The sequence below is a fragment of the Rhinolophus hipposideros genome (assembly GCF_964194185.1).
Source record: "Rhinolophus hipposideros genome assembly, chromosome: 10".
Lineage (NCBI taxonomy): Eukaryota > Metazoa > Chordata > Mammalia > Chiroptera > Rhinolophidae > Rhinolophus > Rhinolophus hipposideros.
In genome coordinates this window covers 60,727,718-60,745,669 of record NC_138056.1, presented here as the reverse complement: position 1 = coordinate 60,745,669, position 17,952 = coordinate 60,727,718, and the positions used below count along the sequence as shown (strand labels likewise).

The 17,952-nt window shown below is 37.1% G+C and overlaps 1 protein-coding gene across 2 annotated transcripts in view; it reads right to left on the bottom strand.

The window, feature by feature from the left end:
• NAALAD2 (N-acetylated alpha-linked acidic dipeptidase 2) overlaps window positions 1–17,952 on the bottom strand; it is a 54,292-nt gene that overhangs the window by 16,773 nt on the left and 19,567 nt on the right. For both annotated transcript variants that reach the window (XR_013994202.1, XM_081062859.1), the window contains exons 9-14: window positions 14,171–14,256; window positions 13,761–13,880; window positions 13,574–13,656; window positions 11,269–11,332; window positions 5,126–5,193; window positions 1,725–1,816 (exon numbers count right to left, since the gene is read on the bottom strand). Coding sequence is in view for 1 of the 2 variants with exons in the window: in XM_081062859.1 (XP_080918985.1) it covers window positions 1,725–1,816; window positions 5,126–5,193; window positions 11,269–11,332; window positions 13,574–13,656; window positions 13,761–13,880; window positions 14,171–14,256 (513 nt within the window). In the remaining variant the exon portion in view is untranslated. The remainder of the gene's footprint in view (window positions 1–1,724; window positions 1,817–5,125; window positions 5,194–11,268; window positions 11,333–13,573; window positions 13,657–13,760; window positions 13,881–14,170; window positions 14,257–17,952) is intronic.

Here is a 17,952-nt window from a genome sequence, read left to right as displayed (position 1 = left end):
GGAAAAGGTATACCACCCCAAGACACTGCTGGAAATTGATGATAAACCTATATCTGCATTTACTACAACCAGACTGGCAGTGCCACCAAAGACAGCAGCCTAGTGACTATGCTCTCTTCTATATTTTCTGCATTTATGGTATTTGTTTAGAGGGGAAACAACAAATAAGATATGGTCCCTGCCCACAGAGAATTATAGTCTAGTCAGAAAATGGCCATGAGAAAGTCTGTATTTAAGATCATGAAGAATCTAAATGTGCCTTATTTTATTTCAAAAATAAATCTAATTACAACATATTTTTTTGCATGTAATCAAGAAACTACTATATACATATGAGGTCAGACAATTAAGTTCATGAATTCATCCCAGAAAAAGTGCTACATACCTCATTGCTGAATATCACTACAGTCACCTTCCAAGTACTCTCCTTGGAAAGCTATGCACCCATGCCAGCACCTAGTCCACCCTACAGAGCAATTTTGGAACTCTTTTTCTGAAATGGCCATCAGAGCTATCATTGTATTACCCTTGATGTCCTGAATGTCATCAAAATGTCTTCCTTTCAATAGTTCCTTTATCTTCAGGTAAAGAAAGAAATCATTGGGGGCCAGATCAGGTAAGTAGGGAGGGTGTTCCAATACAGTTATTTGTTTACTGGCTAAAAACTCCCTCACAGACAGTGCCCTGTGAGCTGGTGCATGGTCTTGATGCAAGAGCCTTGAGTTGTTGGCAAAAAGCTCAGGTCATTTTTGTCTAACTTTTTCACGCAGCCTTTTCAGCACTTCCAAATATAATAGTAAACTTGGTTCACTGTTTTCCAGTTGGTACAAATTAATAATGAATAATCCCTCTGATATCAAAAAAGGTTAGCAACATCGTTGCAACAAGTTCTCGAACTTAATTGTCAGACCTCGTACACACATATATATTATATAGAATAATATAATGACATGAAAAAAATCATAATATAATGGTGAGTCAGTAAAGTAGAATATAAAATTACACATGCGTGAAGAACAGAACAATGTACTTCTAAGATGTGTTTTTGAGACTGAGACTGTGGATGCTTTTTAAATCTTTTTTTTTTCTTTTTTTAATAAGCATGTGAAACTTTTATAATGGAAACACATTTCAAGTTTCACAGACATATATGGAATATGGAATGAAGCCATAAACTGCTACCATCATCTGCTGGTTTTAGAAACAGTATTGCAGTAGAAAGCAAATATAAAATAAATTCAGGAAAGCTACTGTTGTGTGAATGAGAAGAAGAAAAAATAAGCTAATACTTATATAAAAACTAAATTGATTACAGGTAAAGACACAATTTAGTGCCATCAATAATGCCCATTAATAAATTTAGAAGCAAATAATCCATCATTTGTTTTTTACTTCATCATTATCATTTGAAGTTATATCAACTATTAATGCATTTAATACATATCACAATGCAATTTTTTTGCAAGAATGCAAACTAATGCTTCATAATGTGGCAAAATAATTCTGACTAAAATTTTGTAAAACTAGCTCTATCTGCTGTATTACAGGTTAGAAGACTTGGCTGTTCTGCCATATCAAAGGCTGCACGAAGGGATCCTTTAGTATTATCTTTTCTACTCCAATTCTTGATGAGGCATCTAGGAATTGCATGTCTGGCTAACCAAGGGGCAAAGGGAAATTCATCATTTATCCTATGGTAGAAAATATACAAACAATTAATTTACCTAGGAAAATTTTTATTTTCCGATGAAGGGTCCTTTTCCAACCAGCTTTCATAAAGAGATTTACTCTCAAAACCATCATCGGGGCTGGAGATCTGAAAAAATAAATCAAATATTGAGAATTAGAGGCAGAAGCAACTAAATTCATGCCAACATAAAACCACGTGATAGTTAACATCAACTTCTAACTCTATGTAATGTACATTTGTATGGCATTTATTCTTTATAGAAAAATATGCTTTTGCAAATGGGAAGAAAAATATTCAGCTCAAATTCTTATTCAATTATGATGCCTGTCTCTTGGTAATTTTACCATACACCTAGGACAAACAGGATATACCCTGTTTCCCCTAGGATAAAATTTCCTGCTTATTTTGGTAAACTTTTTAAATAGAGTTTCAGATTTTTAATAAATGTCATCACTTTAATGTTTGGCAGCTTAGATTTCTTTTAGTGGGAAGTATTTGGTGGAAAAAAAAACAGATATAATATTTACTTTAGTAAATTGCTTTCTCCAGGGAGACCTACAAAGAGGCCTCAGAGCAGCAGATCTAGCTTATGAAGCTGAGCTTGAAATTGTCCATACAAATCCTGGTTTTGTGAGGTGGGTGGGGCGAGGTTATCTTAGAAAACCTGATTATATTTAAACAAAGTTGGAATTTGATGGGTTTAAAAAAATTCTACTTAACCTCAGATTTCTGCTTGTGAATTTTAAGAGCTTCTGTGTATACACCAACATTTTTTATTACCCTCGTGAAAAGTATACTTACAAACTTATACTTTGCTTTTCTTTCTCCACTCTAAGAAAAGCAGGACCATGTGGTAGAAAACTTGCGGACTGTGGAATCTAACCATGTCTATTTTAGATCCATATTATCACACATAGTGGCTGAAGTTTGTTCATTTATAGCTCTGCTTTGTTCAAAAATGGACCCACGGCAGGCCCTATGTATACAGATCAGAAAGCATTATAACCGTTGGTGTACTGCTTCTCATCTTTAAACCCTAGTTTTCCCACCTGTGGAAATGGGGGGAACGTACTATACCTGTCTTACCCTAAACATCATCTTCTCTGATATCTTCTCTGGCCTTTATGCAGAGGCCTTATGCAGTTGGTTATTCCCTCATGGTCACATAGGAGGTTCTCAGCTTAACAATACCCATCACACCCCCCAAACAACCCCTTCCCTGCCAGCATGTTGGCAGCTGCAGGGGCATTCTGCTCACTTCCAGCCAACTGACTGGGTTCTACTACCCTACTGGGCTCCTACCAATTTGCAATACTGTGTTTCCCTGTTTCCCTGAAAATAAGACCGGGTCTTATATTAATTTTTGCTCCATTAGGGCTTCTTTTCAGGGGATGTCTTATTTTTTTCATGTACAACAATCTACATTTATTCAAATACAGTCATGTCATCTTCTTCTGGACCATCGTCATAATGTACTAAATGCATCCATCTGGCTGACAATCTTAACTGAGGCTTATTTTTGGAGTAGGTCTTATTTTTCGGGGAAACACAGTAGCTGAGATCCAGCTCCAATTCCTACATCTTGTTTGGATTGAATTCCCTGCAAAATCCTCTTCATTTTCTGGAATCACGCCATCTTGGTCTAGCACTAACCAGACCTATGTCTTCTTGACCTAGACACCCGAGAGCAGACTTTTCTGTCTCAGGTATATGCATTGTCTTAAAAGCTGTCCCTCCTCCATTATATCAATACCGTGTCCATTTCTTACTTCTGTCAGGCAGCTGCCCTTCTCTCTAAACTCAGCCCTCTCCACCACCTTCTCCCTACCCTCATGTCATCAGCATAATTTGTGCCAACACACCTTAGAGGTTGATAAAATTGTAATAATCAGTTTCCAGGAGAATAAAAAAAGTCCCTTTTCTACTGGGTTTTGGTATGGCCATAAACAAACATCTGCCTTTGTACAGAGGCAAAGACCTAAACTCCCTTACTGGCTCTGAAATTCTTATTAGCCCTGATCTCACAGGCAGAAGCCAGCTCTGTAGGACCACACAAAGCATAAATGCTTTTTCTGAGATGGGTTCTTCTCAAAAAAAACAAAACATTTTTATTTACCACCTGCTTTTAGATGTTTTTATGGGACTTTACAATGAGCAGATCAAAGACATAACCTACCTAATATAGGGAGAGAGTTGCGATGGGCATAATGAGGACTCTCATTTGGGAGAACTAGTTTTTCGAAGACCCTAACGGTAAAAGGGAAAGGCAAGAGTAAGGGGGACTGAGAAATAGCACCTACAGAAAAGTGATACCTACTTCACACTGTCATCTAAGTGATAATACATGACAGAAACATTTCTATAACTAAATTTTATAGCAGGGAACTACTTAAACAAAATACACAGATAGTAAATGAAGAGATTATATGATTTTGAGCAACTCAGAGGGCATTACAGTTTGCAGAGTACTCTTTGTATCAATAACTAATATTTATAACATGCCTTTCTGGTAAGTAAGCATGTGGAATTATTTCCATTTTGCTTTTAGACTCACTACAGCTTAACCTATTCACTACACTTGTAGAGTGATCTTTCTAATGAACAAATATGATAATGTACAACTTTGTTAAAAATTCGTTAATTTCTTTGTCACCAGATTTATGAACTCCTGGGCCTATTTGTCATGCCCATTTCTTACCATCTTTCCACCAAAACTTTGTGCTTAGGTCATACTGATCTACCTCCAGGTCAGCAAACATGTTCTTTCATACCTCCCCTTCTTTTGGGAAATTTCGTCCTGTGCTTCGAATGCCTTCTCCTTTAATTTCACATCCCTCCATTTTTTAGCCCATGCATTCATTATTCTGTAAACATGCTCTGGAGCTTTCCAACTTCCCCAGCTAACCCAGGATTTTAGGTGCTCTATGACCTCGTTGTTCTCCATTGTATATAGTATCTGATATTCCAGTGAGCGATAATTCCTCATTTATAGGTTTGTATCCTTTCTAGATAACAAAGTATTTTGATTCAGTGGCTTTGTCATTTTATCATTGTTGCTTCTGGAATTCATTTTATAGGGCCTGATACCTAGTAACCACTCAATAAATATCTGTTGATTGAATAAGTAAGTAGCCAAGGCAATCTTGAAGCCAAGGGTTTTCCATTCCAGCTCAGTGTTCTTTCTGTTGTATCAAAATGCCTCTGCTAGATGAAATTATATGCCCTATACATTACAACAATGTACACAATAAGAATGTTAATCACAACTATTAGAACACAGAAACTAGTACTACTATCTCCACTGCAATGTCACATAAATAGTGTATTAGAGATTTTGTTCTGACTTGTTATTTATACAAATCAGTTATGTCGGTCACCAGTTTAAAAATAAGTGCCGCTAATTAAGAAAACCTTAAGACAAATCTACTTACATACCTCTTTTGTCAGTTTATACACCAATTGGTAAAGAAGGGGTGTACAGTCAACTCTGAGAGTATAATTTCCTGGAAAATAAAACACAGAGTATTTTCATACTTCAAATGGAATTCCAATCTATGTTGAATTCTAACTTTATTTTCTGATTATAAATAAGACATAATAGACTTCAAATTGAAGGCATCATTCCCAGGGAATTAAAAATAGGGTGGGAATAGTTCTTCAGGAGCAAGAGTGGCTGCAGTACACATGCTACAGAAGGTATAGGTGGACTGGCTGCAAGCCAGCAGCTCTCATAGTAATCACAATGGTCATTCTTAAGGCAGTGTCTCAGTGGGGTTTGGCAGAGGAAGTGCCGTTCCCCCGAAAATAAGAGCTAGCCAGACAATCAGCTCTAATACGTCTTTTGGAGCAAAAATTAATATAAGACCTGGTATTATATTACCCAGTATTATACTATATGATGTTATACCCGGTATTATATTATACTATATTATATTATACCCTGTATTATATATTATATTATATTATATTATATTATATTATATTATATTATATTATATTATATTATATTATACCCGGTCTTATATTACAGTAAAATAAGACCGGGTCTTATATTAATTTTTGCTCCAAAAGACACATTAGAGCTGATTTTCCGGATAGCTCTTATTTTCGGGGAAACACGGTGGTAAGGCTACAGCATTCATTCCTTATTCATTCATTCAGTGACGTAGTATGTAACAAAACATTATACTAGAGCATGTCAGTAGCTAGTAAGTATGTTCTGACATTTATCTAGACATAATCATAATACAGCGAAAGCCTAGAGACACAAATGTCACGCTTCAGGTTCAAAAGGAAGTATGCAAATTGTGCTTACTTCAGATTTGTTCCAATACAGAAAGTATTTCTGTACTAAGCATTCTGTAAAACATTTCTTATGAAATAGTTTAGCCAAATTCTTTTAATATCTACACAGGAAGAATGTGGTTAATACTAGAGGTTTTTTTGTTTTTGTTTTTTTAATGAAAAAATAGCAACGCAATGAAAAGGAATAAACTACTGATACATTCAACTTGGATGGATCTCCAGGGCATTACGCTAATTGTGAGGTTGGGGGTGGGTTCAGTCTAAAAGGTTACATACTGAATGACTTATATAACACTCCCAAATTAACAAAATTATGAAACGTAAAACATGGTTTCCATGGCTTAGGGAAAGGAAGAGGAGGGTGGGTGTGACTAGTAAAAGGAAGTTCTTTGTGGTTCTGTATCTTGTATTGGTGGTTAGGAGAAAGGAAAGGAAAGGAAAGGAAAGGAACTACTATACTCAGAGTCCCAATATACAAAAGGGATAAAACTAGTTTCTGTGGTTGGACCCGGATGAGGTTTAGAGCTCAACCAGCCAGACCTCTGTTTAGGCCCCTAATGGTGGCTCCAAAGGCACAAGTTGATTACTAAGGTATTCGCAGAATCGCAGGGGTGATGACTAAGACCTCATTTGCATACCCATAGTACCCTGCATAGAGTACAATCCTTTCAAGTTTAAAAGAATTTCTTTCAACTTCACACTGCTAACTATGAGAAGCTTACTTACAGAATTCCTTGTACAAATTTTAGGCAGGAAGTAGCTCTTAGGGATAAAGAGCCACCATCAGTGTACAAGGAGTTGTAGTTATTAGAGGAGGGAGTTTGGCTAGAAAAGAATGTATTCTGGTTTCTTTTCAAATCGTATAAATCTTTCGCCTTTTACTAAAGATTTCCGTGGAAAGAAACTTTTCTGAGTTGTTACTCAATTTTTTGAGCCTTGCTTTGGCAGGCTTAGTCTTATTGTTATAAAGATATTTTTCTTTTAAGAAAACATTATAGCATAGTTTTCATTAATTTGCCCAACTTGTTTTCATTTAACATTATAATGTGAATCAGAGTTCTTAGGTCAGGGGTTTTCTAGTTCTCTACTTTAACTCTTTTACATATCAGTGTAATGAATATCAATTGAGCTGTCACTATTGAAATCAGTAACTTGCTAATTAGTATGATTCATGTTACAACTTAAAAGGTATTTCCCTTCCTTCCTCTGTAATGATTAGCGGTCAAAAGTCCAGAAATGTTTAAAACATATGTTCTCAGTGATGGCCCTGAGGCTTGACCCAAAGGTCCTGTATTCAGCCACAGGGTTGGAGAATTTCTGATTGTGTGATGCCAAATAGAGAGCCCCCTCTGGATAATGTCATATCGTTGGAAGGAACCTTCCATTCAAGATAGTGGTACAAGCTTCTAAAAACACAAACTGCCTTCTGAAAGGACTTCCTCGGGCCACAGGACAAGTTGGCGTGAACTGGTTTCTATAGCTTGCCTAGATGTAGGATAGAATTTGGTCTGAGATTTGCTTTCATGAAACCTGGGGGGGTAATTCTGATGGCTAACTAACCTTCACACACCTCCAACTTTTCAGCCCCTACTGTTATCCTGAAAGTGGCATCGGTCAGTCAGTTCACCACAAAGACACCAATCACCCTTCACACCTTCTCCCAAAGGCCCACACTATCTCTCTCATCCTATAGCTGCTTCCAATTTCTTTTTCACAGAAACTTATCAACTGTCACATCATGATTATCAAAGGTAGGAACCTTCAAAAGAATGTGGACATGCACCACTTCTAGGGAATGGAAGAGAAGGAGGCGTCTCCCCTCCTCCCCAATTCCCCGTGTCTCTCCCAAATTTCAGTTCCAAGCCACTGTTCAACTTGCTCTAGGCGGGAATAACGTCTGCTCCTTCCTCTGAGTCCTACCTGTTAGACCACTTATTCAAGATATGATGTATAAATTCACTCATCTACCTCCAGGGATGGTTCTTAACCTTAAATGCGCCTATGTGTGGAATCCACAGTCCAGAAGCAATGAGTTAACATTTGAAGAGTCCTACTCAGAAATCTAGTCCCACACATGGCTACAGTTAATTTCAATATTGGTATGTAAAGCTGAACCTGAGAGTTTATTAGCATACGGAATGTTACAAATAAATAGTGGGGGAAGGATGAAGAGGGCAAAGGCGGTCAATAGATGGTGACAGAAGGAGACTAGACTTTGGGTGGCAAGCACACAGTGGAGTATACAGACGTATTAAAAAGTTGTACACTTGAAGTTTGTATGTCATTAACCAATGTTACCCCAGTAAATTTAATTTTAAAAAATGAAAGAAAATTTACAAAGAAGTGTTAATGAATGTGGGTTAGAAATTTTCTCAGGCTCCACTACCCTCCTCAGAATGAGGCATAAGGACTCCTTGAGCCAGCGTCCAGAGAGAGCTTAGCCCTAGGCCTAGCATTCCGTTGGTTCTGTGTCCCTTCACTTCCTAAGAGTCTGTCCCCTGAACAGACTAGTGGGGTGTCTGCTCCAGCCCACACAGAGCTGCCTCCACCCCAGATGAGTCATTCCTGCAAGGTGCTTGTTGGGGTACCTAAGGACAGAGAACAGACGCTTCACCAGCTTTCAGGAACAGGTTCAAGGGCGGGGTTTGTTCCTGCCTATTAATAGATGTTTGCACATGTGGCAGAACTCAAATCTAGACCCTCCCCGGAACATACCACTTGGCAGTGAGGGGGTGGGGCAGAATGACATGTAACTCCTACCCAACTCCAACTGCCAGAACCTACCAAGAGTAAAAGCAAAGAAAGTGAATTTTGTTGAACAACCAAACAGGCTTGGGCCAGTTCAAAGCATGACCCTTCAGGTTAAGGCTCAGCTCCAATCCACCTCCTCCAGGGAGCCTTCCCTGGTCACCCCAAGGTTAGAAACTCTCCCAGCAGTGTTTTGATATACCAACCAAGGGCACTCATGCAAGAAAAACATTTTGTTAAATGTAACCTCAGGGTTGATTTTCAGGTGGGACACACAAATAGGGCCACAAGGCTGCACACAGCTGGTATCTGTTCAGCTTGATTGAGGCCTGTCCTTTGTTAAACACGTAGAGCATCATCCCTATTAAAGCCATATGTCAGCCTGGCAGTCTCAGACAGCGAGTAAGTTTCTCAGGAGAGAAACCATGCTCTTACTTCCCCTTCACCGCTGCAACCATGGCAGCCTGGGCCACAGGGCAGTTGGTCAGCAGTTACTTGTAAACTGACTACTTTGTGGCTGAGAAATTTCTCACCATTCCAGACCTATATCACCACCTAAATAGTCATAGTCATATTTGTCTGTCTGTCTGTCTGTCTATCTTTTTCTCCCTCTTCTCTCCCTTGCTCTCTTCCCCAACCCACCATGCCATACATACAAACACACATGTACTTGATCTTAGTTTTGCAGAGCTAAACCCTTGGTTTGAATTTCCCCTTATCTTCCCCTGACTCCTTCACAGACATTTGTCATGAAACAAATAATATTTTCCATGAACTAGTAGTAGACATGAAAAAAAAAGAGGACAGAGCAGGGGACTTGGTGGCTAAGAATTAATAAGCAAATGTAAGGTTTATCCATTGCACTGCAGATCCTATGTTTACGTAAGGCAGAGAGCTACACTTCTTCTTCCTGTTCTCCATCAGGAAATCACTGCCACCTCACTTTTTCCTGTCTAGCTGCAAATCGTATATGTATCAAAAAGGAGACCCAGCAGGAAAGAGACAGCATACTGATAGGTAAAGGGCACAAGTTCTTCATGTTAAGAAGAGGGATCAAGCTCAGCGTGTGCTGGTAAACCCTCCTTCCAGCACTAATCTGTGGGTTTCCAGCTTCTACCATCTGAAGACTCTTCAGCTCACATTCCCTTTGCCTGGAGGGGCTGGCACAGGGCACAAGAGTCTGCCTCTGCTGAGCAGCTCCTGTGTGAAGGGGCCAAGGCTGCCTAACATCCAATTTTCTGTTAATAAGGACAGGCTGGAAAAGTAACATGCACAGCCAAACTGCTTACTAATCTGTTCCCACCAGCTGGAAGGAGGCAGAGACGTAACAGGACACTGGAGTCATCTTTGAGGGGCTGCAGCTTAACCAAACAAGGTCAGGCCTGAAGTCCCCCAACTTGCCAGAGTTTATACACGTGAAACAAGGCAAACGTTGCTTAGGTACCTATGGTCCTTCACAATGATTCTCCCACAGATAGGCGCATTCACCTTAATCCAACAAACACTATTGAGCGCCTACTATGTGTTAGGCAGGGGAGGCAGAGATGGAAGATCCTTACATCTAGCACAGGTAGCTGTTATCTAGCAGGGTCAGGGAGGAGTCCTGGGAATGGCACTCACAGAAGGGAGAAATGCACACCAACAGGGGGAGGAAGGAGTCAGGAGTTAGAGGGGGCTCCCTGTGAGCGGTTCTTGAGCAGAAGGGAAGTGCACACCAGTCTGCGGGAGTGTCACATGTAGGAAACATCAAGGCATCCTAGGGGAATGGTAGACAATGCTGTCACTTAGCAGCATAGGGTGACTCCCTATAAGGAGTTGAGGCTGCTGAAATAGGTAAGGCCAGTGGACAAATGGGGCTGAATGTCAGCTCCCAAATATGGCCTTTATATCATCGGAAATGGGGCACCATGAATGGGTTATGAGGTACACGTTCCAGAACATTAACTCCAGGGATGCATGAAGCTTGAGGTGGGGAGCAAGCAGGGCAGGGCAATCACAGGGCTCCTGAAAGAGTGCGCAGAAGAAATGGCAGCGGCCTAAACCCCTTCGGCAACTGTCCGCTGCCTTCCGAGTAAAGTCCAGACTGCTCGTACAGCACCCACTGGCCTTTATGATCTGGCTTCGGTCTATCTTGTGTCATCTCCCTCTTCTCACTCAAACTCCCAAACAAGCCGAACTACTCCCCCCCCTTAAATCCTGGTCCTTACGTGTGTTACTCCCTCCCCCGGTCTCCCAATTCCTCAGCTTCAATTCCTGTGAGTCTGGGTCAATTCACCTGTGTTTCCACATGCCCTCTGGATAATACTAGAGTTTTAAAGAGTAATTCAAAATAAGCCAATGGTAAATATACTAATGAAATTAGGATCAATAACTTAGTTATGAATCATAATGATTTTCTCTGTGATAAGATGGAAAACGAAACTTTTGAGGTATCTCATAGGAAAAGAGTAATCAGGTAGTTTACAAGTTGGAATTCCAGACTTAAAAGATGGTACTGTTTCATATCAATCTGAAATAAAATTTACCTTCTATCGATGAATCTGAGTTGATGTAAGCAATGCTTCTCTCCTGGAGTGTTTTTGCATTCTCCTATAGTTAAAGCAAAATTGTGACTTAATTAACAGTATTTACAATTGTGGGACTGTAAATAAAATAAGCAAATTAATTTAGCATAAAAGTGGTTGGTCCACAAATACCTTTATAAATCAAATACCTGTCTTTGACAACAGTTTCTGAGAAAATGCTGATAACTGGTTGGTTGACAACAACTTTCATGCAATTAAAACAAGAAAAATCTTACAATCCTGTAGCTACTGTTGATAGCAATAGCAGGGAGCCCCAGAGAAAGAGTATTTTCAAAGTGTGGTTCCTTGAATTCCTCACCCAAAATGTGGAGGAGCAAGGCTCCCAGATCCTGGGCCCCACCCCAGATCTACTGAACAAGAACTGCTGAGAGTAAGGCCTGGAAATCTGTATCCCCGGCAAAAGATATCCCTGGCAATCCTTGCATACAGTGAAGTTTGAGATCCACTGATGCCCAAATAAATGTATCCTTTTAAAAGTGAAAAAATAGAAAATTTCCATTTATCTATTTTTTTTAAAGAGAAGATATGATGAAGAAAAAGAACAAAAGGACAGAAAAAATAGAGGTAAAGAGGGAAGGACATTAAGACAAACACTAGACTGACTTTGACTCTGTCTCTCTCTGTCTCTCTCTCACACACACACTAGTAGGGAAAGACTAATGCCACACAAAAGTGGGAATGTACTGAGCGCTCTTTACTTCTCTTTCTAGCTTGCTATCTTCTAAGAACATGTTATAATTTACAAACAAACAAAAACACTTAAAGCTATGAGAGGCTGTGGCACAAATGAGGACTGCTGTTTCTCTGCACTTGCCCACACAGGCCAGATGACAGTTGCCTCTGCTATAGATAAACATACAATCAGAGTTTCCATTATAACAGATATAATTAGAAATAAGGACCATTCCTTAACTATATTTAAAGAAAGTATTCTATTGACTATAATGAAGAATCTGGTAGAAAATTAGAAACAGTGTTGAGATTATCTTTTAATCCACATGTATTTAAATTAATACAAAGCATACTGTTTTATGTCTTAGATTTCTTTGATCTTTAAGCTGCTAGTAAAATTTTTTTAAAAAACCAGAGATATGTATTTACCCAGAGATATGCATCTATTCACAAGAAAATCATATATTTCTAAAAGTAAATGACCTTAATGAATGAAATTTGATTCATTTAAATAGTCTACTTCCAAAATGCATGTTCAGAATATTTAAATAGTCTACTTCCAAAATGCATGTTCAGAATATCAATGTAATAAAGATTTGCAATGTAAATGAAATTAAAGGATAAGTGATAGACAAGTAACTGTGTGTATGATTTTCACCCCCATTTTGATTTGATTCATATTATTTTAAAGTAAGAGCAAATGAGTCTTACTTTTTAAAGAGCTTAGAGACAATGTCAAGAAATGCATGGCATGCTTTGAAACACCTTTAGAAAATCTGGAGTTATAAAAGATCAGTGGAGGATGGTGGAGGAAGATTAGGTGGTTTTCACAGTGCACCTGCCTTTATAACAATGTATGAGCTTACCTTGTACATTTAAGAACTTAGAGTTACTCGACAGAGAAGCGAATGGAAAAAGATGAAAATAAGTGGCCTAGGAGAGACACTTAAGGATAAAGCATTAAGAGCCAATCACAAATGAAAATCAATCATATCTAAATAAAAAATAAATCTTTGAAATTGTAAAGTAAGGCAATTTATTGAAGTAATTCTATTTACAAAATTATCAGCATACTCAACAATCAGGCACTTTTGTGAATGGTAAAATATACCTATGTTTGAAGTTTTATATGGAATCTGTAAACATGAAATTATAATCAGTCAAGTCATCTTAATAGAACATCTTCTGTTTTCTTAGAAGAATTCCAAGGAAACTTCAAAAACTTGAAAATTAACTCCAGGGATCTCTATGTGTTTTTAGATAAGTCAATTCACTTGTCAGAAACAGCTTGCTACTTTTGACTATTTTCTGAACTTACAGGTTTTACTTACTTTTCACAAAACAAATACAAATCTAAAATATTTTGACAAGAATAAATTTGTTTGTAGCCCAGTAAGTAAGAGGTTATTCTGTTTTGCCAAACTGATGTGAAAGTAAAAACAAATTCTTAAATTCTCTTGAGTCTCCAAATTAAAACCATATTAGGTAATAGAATCTATTTGTGATCATCCTGAGATACATATATGTGTTCCCTGTTATCCAAGAAAATAAGAACTTTCTTTGTCTTATTTACCTCAGCCCATTCTGTGGAACCCAGAAGTCCAAATTCTTCTGCATCCCAGCTGGCAAAAATGATAGTTCTTCTAGGTCTCCACCCTGTAATCATTGTTAACATAAATAGTTAGGTATACCTGCCTAAAAATAAATGAAAATTGAGTGAGTCACTTTTTGTCAGCACTTACCAAAGAAACATTATTTACCTCTACTCATCAGTTTTCCAAAACTCTGAACAATTTCTTGTAAAACAGCAGCCCCAGTGGTTGGGTCAATACCGCCAAACACCCAGGAATCCCGATGACCTCCCAGAATAACATACCTGTCTGGAAAAGAATGTGTTCAACAGAGCTACAACTTTGAACGCATTATAAGTAGTTGTAATTTAAGTTTTTTTAATTAAACTTCCTCTTCCTTAGTTTCCTCTATAGGGGAATAAGCAAATCAACGTTATAAGGAAGGGTCTTCTTTTAGAGTGGCACCATTTTTTTTCTTTTTTCAAATTTAGTTGTTTCATGTAAGCCAGAAAAAGAATCAATTGTTGACTAAAATTTATCTTCTCTTATTCTTTTAATCTTTGTAAAAACAAAATGTTTTTACAAATTCTCTGACTCACCAGGTTCCACAGATCCTCTGATAGTTCCGATTACATTGTAAATCCTTGTAATTTTGTTGGTGTTATGAACATGCATTTTAACCTTCCTAGAATTCAAAGGGAATAAGTTACTTCACCTAGAGCATTATGTCTAATAGCATTCTTCCAACATTTAATTATGAAAAAACTCAAAAGTATAGAAAACTCTAATAATTCAATGAATTCCCATATATCCACCATCTAAATTCAATAATTGTCAGTATTGTTCAGCCTTTTGCAAGTGAGTTTAAGATATCGTGACATTTTACTCCTAGTATTAAGCACGTACCTTAAAGTAAAATTTTAAAAGCTAAATGTCAATATTTTATATTACTCCTTCCTTACAGCTATATTGTTGATATTTAAAATTCAAAGTATCCTATTATTTAATATGTCTTGCGTAGTGATTCTAAAATTTTAAATATATTCTACTCAATTACAAAAATAAGGAAGACAGCCCTTTATATATGTATTTAAGGACAAATAAGCTTATTGTTTAATGTGTCTTTGTGTTTGTTAATTTCTGCTGTTCAGTAATTTCAAGATTATTGAAGTAGTGTTATCAGTTAAAGGGTTGTCTGAGTGCTGCCTGTAAGAAGCATGATTAAACTCTATTGTTAAATGGGAATTTGGGAAGCGCCTGCTAAAATGTACAAGACCACCGCATAATGAAACTCCCAGGCCATCACTATTGATTCTGATTTGGGCCGGCCTTTTAAATATTCATTAATGAATTGTAATCCACCAAATTATAATTCAAGGGAAAATACAATCTCAGACAGAAAAAATGCCATTCACATTACATGAATCCAAAATGACATGGGAAAATGTTGAGCTTCTTTTTCACAAGGAAACAAAATAAGTCATTATCTATTGGCAGGAACTGAGAGTGAGTGGGGGTGGGGATGGTGGGAGTTGGGGTCATCCCAGCAGTTTCTAATCTATGGCTTATTTTTTAGAGGAAGAACTAACAATCTGTCAAAACCTGTATATTGTTAAGTGTAGATTCTGGTTTTTCCCTCCAAAAGTATATTGTGCTTCTCAATGCATATTTAATTCATGTGCAATATTCAACTAAAAGTGCCTTTGGGAAAAAAGATAATCAATGTGTTTTTTTTTTTTTTCATTTTAAGACATTAAGTAAAGGATTTATTTTTGTTGCTGATAAAAATAGCAAAAAGGTAGAAACATCATATAGCATATTTTCTAAAAATATGAGACTAAGATCTACTGGTAAGAAACCCAAATTCATTGATATTATGTCATCAAATGAAGAAAATTAAAGAATGTAACAATGAGGAATGAGAGAAAAATATATTAATCTTTAATTAAAAAATTATTTTAATGAAAATCATCGTAGGCTATCTGCTCAGATTCTCCAAGAAGCTCATCCACATCTTTCTTGAATCCATATATCTTTCTAGTTTTGATCATTGACTCCAGAAATGCCTAAATATCTGCTTGTTTGTCCTATAATGACTTCAAACTCATCATGTTCCAAATCAATGGAACTCTAGAATGTAGGCTCCATAAGGCAGGGATTTTTGCTTGTTTTGTTCACTGCTGAATCCTCAGGACCCAGAATAGTGCCTGGAATATAGTAGGTGCTCAGTAAATATTTGTGAAATGAATGAATATACTCCTGTAAGGAAAAACTGCGAAAGACCTTAGCTCATCCATCTGAGTTCTTTCTATGTACCTTCCTTCCTGCCTGCCTGTCACACTGTCTTTAACTAAACGATTTTACAACTCGGTGGAGACTAGTAAACTTGTAGAAACATGACAGTAATGCAAATAATTCATGTCCACTAAAATGCACAATCTATCTAGTGAATGTTTACATTGACTTCCCTCCCGCAAAGTGGAAGAAATCAGCTTTTCTGCTATAAGTATACTCATTTCATCATTCCTAATGAGCTGATTTTTTGTATCAACTTTGAATTCTCCTTTGGTCCAGTTTTAATTCCTTTCAGGTTCCCTTATTAATTAATTAAATGCAATTTTGGATACATGTTCATTTTATATTTCTATGAGAATTATATCATTTGGGGAATCCCACTGAGACGTACAATGGATTCACCTCGCAGACCAGGTATGGGCAACTTAAACCCAGCTATGTCTTCTTTAGGCTCTCAGAGGTAAAATCCCAAGTAGCAATACAATTTTAACTTCGCTGACTCTCTGTATCCCTACCTTCATTTTTTGCTACTGATTTTGAGTTTTGTTTGTTTCTAGTTTGCTCATGGAGGATAAGTTATTCCCCATTGATGGCAGCAATAGTTAGGAATTTGATTTCATGTTTTGTCACTTGGTAGTCTCTGTAAATGGATTAATAGATTATCAAGATCTTTTTTGGGGTGAGATATAACAGAAAATGTGGGACTTTGTTTTCTGGGTTTTTGTTTTTTTAGCAATTTTTCTTGATTTGTGTATTTGTCCATTTTGAGCTCAATTCAATTAATAGTTTTGTGTCCATGGTGAAGGAGAATAGCTTTTTGGTATCTTGATCTGAGAATTTTTATGTTTCTGAGTTTTCTCTTGAACTGTGACTGAAATTGTAGAACTAAGCAATATGTTTTCTGTTTTCTCTGCGTCTGTCTGTTTCTGCTTGCAAATACCAAAGGCCCTTGTCTTTCATTGTGTATGTTTTTCTGGAGGGTATTAGTAAGTTAGATAATAAAATCTCTTACGTTAAAGGAACTCTGTTCTGATTGAGTTATAGAGATAAATAAGCACCTATATAAAAATATTATAAAATTCTTATAAGAAAACTGAACTTATACTTTAAAAGTTCTGAAATTAAAAAAAAAATTTACAGAAACTAAAAAACAATCTAAGACTGCAAGTTCATATCGTTAAGGTAAGTTGTCAGTAAACACAACTGATACAATAATTTTGGTTTAATAAAAACAGCTATATCTTCTCTGATTTATCAGTGTTACTTCCGTTTCTCTCTCTGTTTCAGACAAATAAAAGTACTCAAAGTACTGATCATGCCAGGTGCTTTCACAACTCTGTTCAAGCTGATGTCTCTACTTGGCACTTCCGGCCTGCAGTGATCCAGTGGAAAACTTAAGTTTTTCTGTAAAATTAAGGTCAATGAACACGTACTCTGTGATCACTCCTCCTCTACGACAGTACTATAATGTGTTAGCAACAGTTAAAGTGATTGATACGTGTATTGAGCCCTACAATAGTTATGCACTTGACCATTTTGACTTACTTGATTCACCCGCACAGTAAGTAATCAATCAATATTGCCTCCTTTCTCTCTTCTCTTTCACTCCTTTCCTTTAAGTTAGCCTAGTATTTCACATGTGTAACATTTTGAAAGTTATATGAGTACTGTTTTAAAACTTTAAGTGAAAAGGGAAGTTAAAAGTTAAACCTATCACTCAAGTGCAGTAATTTTTGAGACTTTATAAATGTGATATCACTATTAGGAGAAATTTGATACATCATTCTTTAAGTATTTCTTAAGTGACATAAAATGATCAATTATTGGGGGGGCTCTAGAAGAGGGTAAACGGGTAATGGAAATTAATATATGGTGATGGAAGGAGAACTGACTCTGAGTGGTGAACACACAATGTGACATATAGAAGATGTATTACAGAATTGTACACCTGAAATCTCTGTAACTTTACTAACAATTGTCGCCCCAATAAACTTTAATTTAAAAAAAAAGATCAATTATTCATTATGAAAACTGAGAAAACGAAGATAAGCAAAATATACCTGGTAGAACAGTTATCTTGACATTG